At 39.8% G+C, this 14,494-nt stretch overlaps 1 protein-coding gene across 2 annotated transcripts in view; it reads right to left on the bottom strand.

The window, feature by feature from the left end:
* Positions 1–425: 425 nt before the first annotated feature.
* Positions 426–14,494, bottom strand: part of cdk11b (cyclin dependent kinase 11B) — a 43,194-nt gene continuing 29,125 nt past the window's right edge. For both annotated transcript variants that reach the window (XM_062999173.1, XM_062999172.1), the window contains exons 14-19: positions 7,711–7,832; positions 6,724–6,831; positions 6,399–6,515; positions 5,882–6,030; positions 2,403–2,592; positions 426–961 (exon numbers count right to left, since the gene is read on the bottom strand). In XM_062999173.1, coding sequence (XP_062855243.1) covers positions 869–961; positions 2,403–2,592; positions 5,882–6,030; positions 6,399–6,515; positions 6,724–6,831; positions 7,711–7,832 — 779 coding nt within the window. In that variant the 3' untranslated portion in view covers positions 426–868. The remainder of the gene's footprint in view (positions 962–2,402; positions 2,593–5,881; positions 6,031–6,398; positions 6,516–6,723; positions 6,832–7,710; positions 7,833–14,494) is intronic.

Below are 14,494 nucleotides of genomic sequence, written 5' to 3' on the forward strand. Positions count from 1 at the left end.
ATTAGACAGGTGGTCCTAATATTTTGGTAGCCTACAAATCTCATCGAAAACAAAGGTCCTCAAAAAAGTTCAGAGAATGATGTGAGCTGCTTTACTCTATCATTCCTATGCTTAATTCCCCATTCATTAAGTATCCGTGACTAAAAAAAAAGAATATCACCTTGGATGGAAAGTTTCTCTGGCCACTTCTCTAATAAAACAAAGAAGCCAGACAAAGACCTCTTGATTGTACCGTCTGTGTGCAGCACAAAGGATGACATCATTTTTGGACATCTGGTGCTGTCAAAGCTGCCCGACTGTTTTCCCCCACTTTCTTCTCATTTCTGTTGTAAAAGTCAATCTGTTTACTGTCCCTAACCATTCCTTCTTCTAAAACATTGGTCACTACACACAGAAAGGCTTTAGATATTTGCGAAATCTGAGAATTTACTTTAAAATACTTTTATTTCCTACAACACAATCTACTACCAATTATGGATTCAGTATACGTAGTCAATGCAGATTTTAAGCATGAACAGTTCCTCATCAGTTGCTTAAAACCAGTTTTGAAATTCAATATCTGTAAGGAACAGACAATGAAATATGAAGTATGCTGAAAACCCACTACAAAAGGGAAAATGGCCTGGAATAACAATGATCACAAAAAGGCCAAAAAAAAGGAGACAGAAGCCCAATTTGGGGTTGTGATAAAAGCAGTTCATGGTGCTGAAAGAAAAAGTCTGACTTTCTTTGTCTGTGTATTGTGTCAAATGACCACAAAAGTTAGGTTAGCTTTCAAGTCTCTTTTAAATGTAAGTCCTGGTTCAAGTGCCACAAAGACTGCAAAAAATCTCCTGGCAGTGGCCTAGTACCTAAACAGGCACAGGGTTTAGAATTTCAGACTGAATCCCGGGCCACACTTGGATAGTCCTTGATTAGCTGTGGTGAGGTGGAAGCCTGTGTCTTTTAGATCGTCATCTCCCTGTAAAGCATGTGAGAAAAAAAAAAAGTAAATAATTTTATTCTTTAAAAAAAACCTTATTATACAATGACATAATACAAACTACTGTTCATGGTTGGGCTTAATGATCAGCGGAACCTTACTCTAGCAGACTTTTCTGCTGTCAACTTCTACTGAGCTTCTACTCAGCATTCTAACCTCACAGCTTAATTTCATTTTCATCAACTGCTTTATCCTGGTCACGGCAGATCCAGTTTTACTGGGAAACACTGGCAGAAATACCCTGAACAGGGCTCCAATCGATCCTACCCCGACACAGCAATCATGTGTGTGTAGATGCCCAGCCGATCGATAGCATCACTGAGATTCAATTAGATGTTGGCGTTTTTGGGCTATCATAATAAACCACTGCACCATTCGAAGTGCCCCGACTATCTCATGTTTGAAATGTATTGTTATCTTAATGACCATAAGCTGACCAGGATTGTGGCAGCAAAGCAACCATCCATCATGCTTCCTGATTGGAGGAAGACTTTGGTGCCGTTTTGTCTGTTTTTCTTCAGTGGTTTATTTAAGCAATAGAACACGAGAGGGAGTGTGTTATCACGAATAACACACAACCTCAAGTGTTCTATTGCTTTTATACAACAGTTTTTACAAAATAAAAAAAGAAAAATCAAAGAAGCCCTGAATTTCATACTGAATATGCTTTAATATTGACAATACCTTCCGCCAAAAAGTAGTTCCACAACGAATGAGTTGCTGCTATGCAACGGTAAAAATTCCCTACCCTGCCTTAACACAGTAGGCTAAAAAAGGCATATAGTTTAACACTACAAAGTAACGCTAGTTGGGAATAAAAATAATAAGCGAAGATGAAAGGAAAAGGAGAAAAAGCTAAAAATAAAATTAAAATTAATTAAGAATTAAAAGATAGAATTTAGTTATTTATTAGAGTTATTGCGTTATTTGTATATGTTAATCTGCACACTTCCGTATCAATTTCTGGATGTGTATGAGCACAAATAGGCCTACAAAACAACCGGCGGCTTGTGTGCATGAAGCTCTGCACCATCCAACTTTGACTGTGGTGGTTGGTGGTTATTATTTTTTAATTTGTGCTGATCATGGCACAGTTCACAGGAGAAATTGTGCAGTTTTTTTTTTTAATTAGGCAGAATACCTTTATATCCCTTTCACAGAAAATACAGGTACTTTTAAAGGGTTCGCCAGGCTATTTCTGGCTACTTTAAGTTTTCTTTTTAGATTTAAGCATGTTAGATAAGTTTGTGCATTTATTTATGGCTTTTTGTTTACTTTTCCAACACTGACTTAAAATCTGTCTTAAACATTAGTCTGAATGTTGATTCTGGCTCGTCGCCATTTAGAAAGAAAGCAAATAAAACGTGGTACAGTAAGACTTCAAGCGCAACATTGGCAGGTTAGCTACGGTTTCTCTTACCAGCTGGCTGTAGCCCAGACCTCCCTCCGGTGGTCGAGGGCTTGTTCCTCTTTTCACCCGCTGCTGTTCGCTCTTCGCTGGCCAAGTTGGAAACATGGAAGGATCAATGGGGAGTGGTGTTTCCCGAAAATACTCGTGCTTCAGGGCTTCATCGGCGCTGATCCGCTTGGCGGGGCAGTAGGTAAGGAATCTGTTGGTGCAAGATGGCGAAAAAAAAGACTTATTCCACCAAACTAAGATTGTAGTTTATTGTTTTTTTTCTGTATTTTAGCCACTAATCTATAAACCTAACTATAAAATATCTAAGCTAAACCTCCTGCAAATCTATGCAGGTTTTGGGGACTTCTAAAATTTGTGAAATCTGAATCCTCTCTAGGACCAGAAAAGCCACTATTTGTTTATAGCCACACCACATTAACTCTGTCATATTTTATTAGTACAAAAAACTGAAAATTTCCAACTCGAATGGACAAATCGAAAGCCTGGGCTGCCAGGACAAGCTAATTTAGCATCACAGCTATTAGTTTTTTATCCATAATTGCCCAGCAGACAAATGTCTCAGCAGGTTACTGACAAAGCAATCACCAGTGTTTTAACTTCCATTAATAAAGCAGAGAAAATAACTCTGAAAGGAAAAAGGTGCGTCATATTTGTACAATTACATTGATATAAGGATTTAAAGCAACATAAGGCAACTAAGAAAGTTCCAACAAGGCAAAATAGTGCGTTAACAGAAGTTGACATTACAAAAGCTGAAAGATAAGAATGTTGATATAAAAAATTTCTTACTTTCCGCTTTTCTAATTGAAGTCACACCTATTGCTAACAGTTGTATTAAAATCAAGGAGGCCCTTTCCTGTACTAGATGGCTACGCCACTGTGTAATGCTCATTTGACTAAATGGGCATACACTTCAACACACACTCAAAAATATATAATAAGTTTTCCTAGAGAAGTTGAGGCTGTCATGGCTGGCACAGGATGTCCAACAAGCTCTTTCTGTCAGGTGTCTACATACATTGCCCAGTTATTAACTTCATCTATATGGTCAGATTTTGATATGGAACAGATGCATATAGTGACAAAATGTCAAGTTTGTTTGGGCTTAAGTGAGTCGTGCGAAGGCACATTTTTTGGGAAAAGACAAAAACTAAAAGGATTAAAAACCTTGCGTTTCCTATCTTAAAAATGACATTTTATGTTGAATTTGGAGAAGACACCATTTGTTATATTAGTTGTGTTAAGTTATTTAAATTGTGGTTTATTGCAAACAGCTGATTGTGCATTTTGCTAATAAACCTAATTTTGGGGGTTTAATCATTTTAATTGCAACTGTGTGGTCTTGATCCCAGGGTTGAAAGCTAATGAAATCAAATGACAAAATAATTTTTTATATTTCAAAGACGCTGATAAAGCCAAAACTGTGGTAGTGCAGAAACAAAACAATATAAAATACACCGATCAGCCATAACATTAAAACCACCTTCTTGTTTCTACACACATTGTCCATTTTATCAGCTCCACTTACCATATAGAAGCACTTTGTAGTTCTACAATTACTGACTGTAGTCCATCCGTTTCTCTGCATGCTGTTCTCAATGGTCAGGACTCCCCCAGGACCACTACAGAGTAGGTATTATTTGGGTGGTGGATCATTCTCAGCACTGCAGTGACACTGACATGGTGGTGGTGTGTTAGTGTGTGTTGTGCTGGTAAGAGTGGATAAGACACAGCAGCACTGATGGAGTTTTTAAACACCTCACTGTCACTGCTGGACTGAGGATAGTCCACCAATCAAAAACATCCAGCCAACAGCGCCCTGTGGGCAGCGTCCTGTGACCACTGATGAAGGTCTAGAAGATGACCAAATCAAACAGCAGCAATAGATGAGCGATCGTCTCTGACTTTACATCTACAAGGTGGACTAACTAGGTAGGAGTGTCTAATAGAGTGGACAGTGAGTGGACACGGTATTTAGAAACTCCAGCAGCGCTGCTGTGTCTGATCCACTCATACCAGCACAACACACACTAACACACCACCACCAGGTCAGTGTCACTGCAGTGCTGAGAATGATCCACCACCTAAATAATACCTGCTCTGTGGGGGTCCTGACACTGTGAAAACAGGCTAAAAAGGTATGTAGAGAAACAGATTGACTACAGTCAGTAATTGTAGTCAACAACTACAAAGTGCCTCTATATGGTAAGTGGAGCTGATAAAATGGACAGTGAGTGTAGAAACAAAATTAAAAAAATAAGTAAAAAGCCCCTCCTATCATTTCTTCAAGGTTGCTCATCACTGTATACAGTCAGAACCAGAGTACCAATGTGCTCTGACAACATTCTACAATATATTTAAGGCCTTGATTAAGGGCCTAACAGTGGCAATTGGTGGGGTGATACTTGAACCAGCCATAATTCTAGGTGAAAGTAAAGGGCTAGGAGGAAGGAAATTGTTCTTTTTCTGGCACTATTGAAGACAGCATTTGGCTGCTGATTGTGTCTGCTTTCTGTCTAGCAAGACTGGCAGACTCCTCACTGAAAGAAGTTTTTGCTGGTCCAGTAACATTGGGATAACAGGAATTTTGGACCCATATGACAGTTTTATTTACCTCACACAGGAGAGTATTGATTCCTGTTGGGGCTGAGGTTTTTGGGGCCTTTCAAATAGCGGCTTTTAAGATAAGTGCACATGCACACAAAACACACATGCACACCTATGTGTGGTATTTATTAATAACCTGTGATATTAAGAATAATGTGATACATACACTTAAACTGTAGCAGAGTCATTCAAGATTGCCAAAACAGTGTTGTGTTCATACTATACCTGGAAGAGATCCATTTTTATATAACCCTAAATGGCAAAAAGTAAGTGGAAACCCATTCATTCCATATTCAGTACAAGTGTTTTACCACATTCTCTGTTCATGTGTTCAAAAAGGGTTTGGCAAAATGGGGGAAGGGGTGTAAAAAAAATACTACAACAAAAAAACTCACCTTTGCATTCAGTCTCTTAAGCTATGTAGATACTACAATTTACAATTATCAATTAAAGCTTGTATTCTAAATATCCTAACATATACTGATGAGTCAAAACTTCAGTACGACCTAATATGCTGTCAAAACAGCTTTGACCCACCGAAACATGGATTACACATGACATCACCAGGAGGTTTAACTTGTGTACAGTGCATCCTGGTGCCATCTCCTCCATGGGCTTGGGCTCGATATAAAAGATTCGATGGACCAGTCAACCGTTGGCTAGTTGGCTGATGGCTATAACAATTCGGCTCTTAGCAGTCACTTAGGTCTTTATGCTGATCATATCTGCTGCATTCAACATGTGCACAATCAATAACTACCATCAACCACACATGTAATATATCCCTGAGTGTGGATTTTTGTGCGTGTTGGGTGGCTTTTGTGTACATTTCACAAAGGAACTTAAAGTTACCATTAATTCCAAACTCTTACTTGTTCATGAGGTCGAAGCCCTGATCTGAAAGCAGAGCACCAAAGCGCTTGCGTAGGTTGTTATAGAGATGTTCTGTAAAAGTCATCTTCTTCACAGCGGGCAGCTCACTGTAGCCTGGCCAAATCTTCTCACTGGGAGAGCCAAGGTCCTGCAGTACAGGAAAAAACACACTGTGTTCACTCTCGCACATAATGCACAAACAGCATCAAGAAAGATGTATTTGGAGGATTTCCAGGAAACATCCTATCAATCACTTAGGGTAAATGTTAGAAGAACATGAAAACAAAATGAACCAATTGAGACTACATCAGACAACACAGCTAATGTGTCTGAGTGTGAGTGTTGTAGCATGACAAATGTACAGTATATTAACTAGCCTGAACAGCAAAGCCTCTTGTAAAATTACTGTGATGAACATTTTTGGTCAGCCTTTAATATTTTTAGCACTGTTCAACAAAACCAAGAGAGAAAGACTTTGCAGGATTTGTAGAAATCTGTATACATTCCAAAATTCACCTTAAATATTTTGTTGATTTGGTCAATCTCAGACTTCCCCGGGAAGAGCGGTTTTTGGGTGAGAAGCTCTCCAAATATGCAGCCCACTGACCACATGTCCACAGCTGTGGAGTACTCCTGTCAGAAAATAGCATATCAAACTTGTGACACTTCTCGGGGGATACAGGAATTTAGATCCAAAACCTCAAATGAGCAAACAATGGCAAGACGAAAAATTTCTACATTTTATAAAGCCTTTAGAGAACTGAAAAGTTTAAAAAAACCATCCTCAGCCATTCCAAATAATGTAAGATTAAATTAATAGAAATAAATTGTCATCATTTACCTTTGCACCCAAAAGCAGCTCTGGGCTACGATACCACAGTGTGACCACCACTGGTGTGTAAGGCTTTAGGGGGGAGCCATACTCTCGTGCCAGTCCAAAATCACCAACCTGCAAGAAACAGAAACCCCCAACGTCCTCATTACACACAAGAGTCTAATAGTTAACAACGGAACAATTATATCTTTGAAAAATACATCAAGCAAACGTAGCACTGTTAGGTTTCTGATTTGTTAGCAAATTACTGATATAAATATTCTGGTGCAATTCTCGCAAAACAGAGCTGTGTAATACTAAGTTCAAGTCTCAGTGGTTCGGGTTAAGTGCTTTACGAACATCACTGTTTATGTAGGTAGGGAATAATCAACATAGTGAATACTACTCTCCGTTTTACTGTTGAATATGTTAAAGCTCTCGTTAGAACTGTAATGTAATGGGGAATTAGATGCATCGAAATTATAAAAAGTTGTCAAAGGTGGAGTTAAAGGTAAAAGAGGAAGAGGACGGCCAGCAACAAAATGCATAAATACAACAGGGACACAATAAGCGAGCCATTAAGAAGCTGGAAGAACCAAACAGAAGACAGGATATTATGTAAAAACACTATCCATATGGTCTCCAAGAGTTGGAATCAACTTGACAGCACTCAACGGCAATAATTAATAAAAAAAAATATAAGTAAAACACGCTAGCCCACTACTACTGAGATGTCAAGCTCGAATCTCAGCTCTGCTATCAGCCAGCCAGGCGTCCACACAGACATGGTCTAAGGGTGGGAGGGCTGAAGGGATTCCTCAGAGCAGTTGCAATTTTGGCCTCTGCTGGCTAGTTGATGGAGTCTACATAGAGACAGGAAATAATGAAGGTCAGTGTGAGACAGTGTGACACTGGTCCCTGTGTGAACCTGCCTTGTGCTGGTAAAAAGAAGCAGTGGGCAACTGGACACAACTACACTGTTAGAAAAAAATGCAGATGATTTTCTCCGACGACCTTTAGAATACCCTTGTGGCTCAACAACAGGTTGGAAGTCTTAAGGTCACGATGCAGGATCCAGTTGTCATGGAGATGACGAACTCCCCTTAGCAGCTGAATCATCAATGTCTTTACTTCTCCTGGACAGACAGAAAACAAAAAAGTGAGTTGTTTTATTAAGCATTATAGTACAAATTAGATATAAAAAGTCTAACTTCATGTGAAAATGTATCATTAAAAATCTTTATCCCATCCTCTGTCAGCTAGTGGTGTAAGGTTTTCTAGAAATTCTAATACTTTTTGGTAAAGGTTGTATAAACTAGGGATGCACCGATCCGATATTATGCTATGCCAACAAGTTCGATGGCAACATGCAATATCTGCAGAACAAATGTTGCAAAGGGTGGTGGTAGCGCTGCAAAATACAATACAACAAATTTAATTAAGCACCTCCAAAAGTACCATGCTAAAGAGCACGCAGAGTTCCTAACGTTACAGTCGAACAAACAAAAAGAAGCAGGAGACAAAACGACGAAACAGTTAACTGTGGTGGACGCACTGCAAAGACGTGAAAAATTTCCAACCGATAGCGTGAACTACATATATACATATAGCGTTTACACTACATATTTAAAAAATAAGATTGATTACTGTTTGTGTAACTACTTCAGTTTCAGCTGATACATTTAATTTATTTTAAAATATTATAAGAAGTTTGCCTTTTTTATTTTGAATTTGAATGCTGTGCCAAGGTCCTGCACAATTGTTTATTATTTTATTGACAAATAAATAGCAGTTCAGTACATTTATATCTGTGTTAATTATATTTTGTTTTGCAAACTTAGTAATGTTTAAGTCAATCCTGATGCCTTAAGTCTTTCCCACATGATAAAGTATACAGTTTATTAATTCAACAATGGTATCGGATAGGTATTGGGTATCGACCGGTATGCAAAGTATATGTATCGTATCGGAACTGAAAAAGTTGGATCGGTGCATCCCTAGTATAAACAGACTTGACTATCTCAATAACCACCTGTATTTGCTTGCAAAGATCTTTGATGGATCCCCCTTTATAGCCAATACGTGCTGATTTTCATTCTAGTCACATCAATTGAAACTGCTCACAAAAACAAGCTGGGGGGCGCTGCTGAGCTCGCGATGGTGTAGGACGTGTTTAATTAGTGCTCCCGCCGAGTCTCCAATTTAATTAAAATAATTAAGTGCTTACTTTAGGAAATACTGCGCAATTTACGCTGAAAGTAGTGATGGGCAGATGAGGCCTCATTGGGTGTGTGGCACATTTCCCAAACTGTGTCGACACTGTGTTGCTGTATCACTTAATGGCGACATCTGCTGGATTTAAAAAGTCATTGCAGGCAACTTCAATAAAGACTGGAAACAAACAAGGTTCATTCATACGTTTTTATTTTACTTTATTAATTACTTAATTATTAATTAGTTACTTTATTAATACAATTTAGCGCGCTCGAAACCAAACGATACAGGAACTGTATCGGTCACGTGGTTTTCCTTAAAGTGATACGCGCACCGACACGGGGTTTCGCTTTGTTTACTCTGCGCAAGCGCCGAGGCTTCAGTGTCGTCAGACCCATCACTAGATGAAAGCATCTCTGAAGCTGGGAGATAACTTATATGTAAGCCAATGGCGACAAATCTACGCAAATATAAATACGCCGGACCAACCATCGCTAGGCCCAGCACAACTTCAAGTCCCTCCGATGCTCCGGCCCAACGGACTCGGACACCATCGAACAGTTTCGAAATGGATTTCACAACACTAAAAGCGGAGATTATTTCATCGCTAAAAGCGAATTTATCAGCCGTGATAAAAGCAGAAATAAAAAGCGCATTTGCTGAGGAATTTAACTTCCTAAAAATGGAACTGCATGCGGTTAGATTGGAATTAGCAAATAGCACAACGGTAATACACGCCGAAATGGACAAAGTTAAAAACACTGTCAAAGAAATGGAAGGCGGATTATCAACCTGGTCTGCTGAAACGACTGCTTTACAAACATCTGTGACTGCTTTGAAAGCCGAGGTGGCTGAGTTTAAGGAGAAATGCGAGATTATGGAGGGGAGAATGAGGAGATGTAACATTAGAATATACGGAGTGGCTTAGACGAACGGGTCAAGCTCTACTGAATCTGTTTCGAAACTTTTGAGAGAAGTGCTGCATCTGGATAAGGATGTGTTAGTGGACCGTTCACACAGAAGCGCGGCTATGAGAAGAGCTGACGGTAAACCGCGCGCCATTGTAGCGAAGCTACATTACTACCAAGACTGTGTTGAAGTACTGAGTCGCGCGCGTTCTCATGCTCCACTTCGTATTAATGGCGAGTTAATTGCCATTTACCCGGACTACACTCCAAGTGTTCTCAAGGCTCGGGCTGCCTTCACAGAGGTTAGAAAGCTGCTTCAAAATCGCCAGGACGTCCGGTATGGCATACTATTTCCAGCCCGTTGGAGATGTAAAGGAATTCACCGATGCAGCTAAAGCGATGGATTATGTAATGAGCAAGATTCTCCCAGCGACAGTGGATGGACCGTGAGACTAAATGCTATGTTTATATGCTAACACATTTCAGCATTGATTCGTTCAGTTGGGGTCACAAGTAATTTGTATTAAGTTATGGTGTTAATATAATTTAGTTTGCCCCATTAGGTCTGTAGACTTGCTTTACGGTGATTGCCTCCGCCCTGGCATAAGTATATATATACCCAGATGTGTATGTATGGATGTATGTGTGTGTGTATGTGGATGAATGTCTGTCTGAGCCTGTGTGTGTATGTGGGCTTGTGTACATGATGTTAAGTGTGCGAGTTATTATGTGAGTGTGTGTGTAGGTGTGTATGTTGATGAGAGTGAATCCATATGTTCCTTAGAAGTTGCTTGGGCGGAGGCATCACTGTTTTCCATGACCAACTTTATTATTTAAATGCGCAGTTAAATTCTAAGATATATATTATCTTATATATATATATATATATATATATATATATATATATATATATATATATAAGGGGGGGGGACACACGAGTAGCTGAGGTCCCAATCATAAGCACTAAATGTGTGGATTTGTTTTGGACTGGTATAGTGTTAACGCTGTTCTTGTTCATGTAAGCGTTATGTGGGGGGTTTTACCAGACATGGTTCTTTTGTTTTTCTTCTTTTCTGATTTAATAAGCCAGTTATTAGTTTTGCTTTGTATTTGCTGTCGTGCTGTGGCTCCCATTGACTTCAAATCCATAACCTCCTATACCCAACATGGCAAGCTCTAATGTTTTGGGAGGCAGGGGAGGCTGCTCGGTTAATTTTGTAAGTTGGAATGTTAAATCGCTTAATCATCCGGTTAAGCGTAAAAAGGTCTTTACGCATCTAAAACAGCTTAAGGCAGATATTGCATTCCTTCAGGAGACGCATTTACGGGTAGCAGACCATTTCCGATTAGAAAGAAGTTGGACAGGACAGATGTTTCATTCTAAATTTGACTCAAGGGCTAGAGGGGCTGCCATACTGATTGATAAAAATATACCCTTTACTGCAACAAGTGTGGATGCTGACTCTGCGGGGCACTATGTTATAGTGGTGGGACAACTCTATGCATTCCGGTTATATTGGCTAACATACAGTTAGGCCCAGAAATATTTGGACAGTGACACAGTCTGCATGATTTGGGCTCTGCATGCCACCACATTGGATTTGAAATGAAACAACTGAGATGCAATTGAAGTGTAGACTTTCATGTTTAATTCAAGGGGTTAAACAAAAATATCCTATGAAACGTTTAGGAATTGCAACCATTCTTCTACAAAGCCTCCTCATTTCAGGGGCTCAAAAGTAATTGGACAAATTAACTTTACCATAAATAAAATGTTCATTTTTAATACTTTGTTGAGAATCTTTTGCAGGCAATGACTGCCTGAAGTCTGGAACCCATGGACATCACCAAAAGCTGGGTTTCCTCCTTTGTGGTGCTTTGCCAGGCCTTTACTGCAGCTGTCTTCAGTTGTTGCTTGTTTGTGGGTCTTTCTGCCTTAAGTTTTGTCTTAAGCAAGTGAAATGCATGCTTGATCGGGTTAAGATCTGGTGATTGACTCAGCCATTGCAGAATATTCCACTTCTTTGCCTTAAAAAACTCCTGGGTTGCTTTCGCAGTACGTTTTGGGTCATTGTCCATCTGTACTGTGAAGCGCAGTCCAATCAACCTTGCTGCATTTGGTTGAATCTGAGCAGAAAGTATACCCCTGTACACTTCAGAATTCATCCGGCTGCTTCCGTCTTCTGTCACATCATCAATAAACACTAGTGACCCAGTGCCATTGGAAGCCATGCATGCCCATGCCATCACACTGCCTCCACCATGTTTTACAGAGGATGTGGTGTGCTTTGGATCATGAGCCGTTCCAAGCCTTCTCCATACTTTATTCTTCCCATCATTCTGGTACAGGTTAATCTTAGTTTCATGTGTCCAAAGAATGCTGTTCCAGAACTGGGCTGGCTTCTTTAGATGTTTTTTGGCAAAGTCTAATGTGGCCTTTCTATTTTTGAGTCTGATTAATGGTTTGCACCTTGTGGTGAACCCTCTGTATTTGCTCTCATGAAGTCTTCTCTTTATGGTAGACTTACATACTGATAAACCTACCTCCTGTAGAGTGTTCTTCACTTGGGTGGATGTTGTGAAGGGGTTTTTCTTCACCATGGAAAGGATTCTGCGATCATCCACCACTGTTGTCTTTCCTGGACTTCCAGGCCTTTTTGAGTCCCCGAGCTCACCAGTGCGCTCTTTTTTCCCCCCAGAATGTACCGAACTGTTGATTTTGCCACTCCTAACATTTCCGCTATCTCTGTGCTGGATTTCTTCTTTTTTTTTTAGCCTAATGATGGTCTGTTTCACTTCCATTGAGAGCTCCTTTGACCGCATGTTGTGGGTTCACAGCAACAGCTTCCAAATGCAAATGCCACACCTGGAATCAACTCCAGACCTTTTACCTGCTTAAATGATGATGGATTAATAAGGGAATAGTCCATGCAGCCCATGAAATAGCTTTTGAGATAATTGTCCAATTACTTTTGGTCCCTTGAAAAAGAGGCAGCTACATATTAAAGAGCTGTACTTCCTAAACCCTACCTCCAATTAGGATGTGAATACCTCGAATTAAAGCTGAGAGTCTGCACTTTAAGCCCATATTGATTATATAACTGTATCTTGTATATTTTTTGGTAAACAGCCAAAATGCCAAAACCTGTGTCACTGTCCAAATATTTCTGGGCCTAACTGTATATGCACCAAATTGGGACAATCCTGCATTCTTTACCGGTCTTTTTTCCCGTCTACCGAATATGGTTTCTCACCACCTTATCCTTGAAGGTGATATGAATTGTGTACTCTCCCCGGTTTGGGATCGTAGTTCATCCAAAAAAGTTCCCTTATCTAAATCTGCACGCTCTATTCAGCACTTCCTCGAAGTGTATGGGGCAGTCGATATATGGCAGTTTCGCAATCCTATGACTAGAGGATATTCCTTTTTCTCCCCAGTTCATGGAACCTATTCCCACATAGATAATTTCCTTCTGGATAAGCGGCTTCTGCCTTTAATCACTGAATGTGAATATGAGGCTATGGTGATTTCTGACCATGGCCCCTTGACCATGAAAATGCGTATTCCTAACACACGATTCGACTCCCGACCCTGGAGACTAAATCCGTTACTTTTATCAGAGGAAACATTTACCACTTTCATTTCATCTGAGATTGCACTTTTCCTTGATATTAATCAATCTCCAGAAATGTCTTTCTCTACTGTGTGGGAATCACTTAAGGCGTATATTCGGGGACAAGTTATCTCATATTGCGCTAACAAAAATAAAACAAATACGGCACGTCTTAAAGAATTAGCTGATGAAATTCTGATACTAGACAGGCAACATAGTTGTCAACACTCCAAAGTTATAAAGAAAAAACGTATGTCCTTGCAAGTCGAATTTGATCTCCTATCAACGAGACAGGCAGAGTACTTTATTACTAAAGCAAGGCACAGTTCATACGAACATGGGGAAAAAGCTGGACGGATACTCGCCCACCGACAAAGGACTGCCGGACTATTTCGGCAATCAAAGACGAGCAAGGTTTAAAAACTATGGACAGCTTAAAAATTAATTCCTGTTTTAAAACATTTTACCAGTCATTATATACCTCTGACTCATCTGTAAATCATTCCCAATTTGAAAACTTTTTCAAACCTTTGCATTTCCCATCCTTAGACCCAATGACCATAGCCAGACTGGAGAAAGATCTGTCGGTTGAGGAGATAGCTTTGGCCATTAGAGCAATGCAAAGCGGTAAATCTCCAGGGCCTGATGGCTATCAAACTGAATTTTTCAAAAAAATTTCAGACCAGCTTTCTCCATTACTGTTGTCTGTCTTCGAAGAATCACTCTATCAAAAATCCCTGCCACCGACCATGCGACAAGCAATCATCTCTTTAATACTTAAGAAGGACAAGAATCCACTTGAATGCAGCTCATTTCGCCCCATCTCTCTTTTAAACACAGATGCTAAAATTTTTGCCAAAGTCCTTGCACACCGTTTGGAGATGGTCCTCCTTCCATTATCTCACCTGATCAAACTGGCTTTGTAAAAAATCTTTTTTTTAATTTTTTATATTAGACGCCTCTTAAACATTCTTTACGGCTCCTCATCATCCAGTACGCCAGAAGCAATACTCTCGCTTGATGCTGAAAAGGCATTCGATCGGGTGGAATGGGATTATCTTT

Source organism: Trichomycterus rosablanca, chromosome 7 (genome assembly GCF_030014385.1).
Source record: "Trichomycterus rosablanca isolate fTriRos1 chromosome 7, fTriRos1.hap1, whole genome shotgun sequence".
Taxonomy (NCBI): domain Eukaryota; kingdom Metazoa; phylum Chordata; class Actinopteri; order Siluriformes; family Trichomycteridae; genus Trichomycterus; species Trichomycterus rosablanca.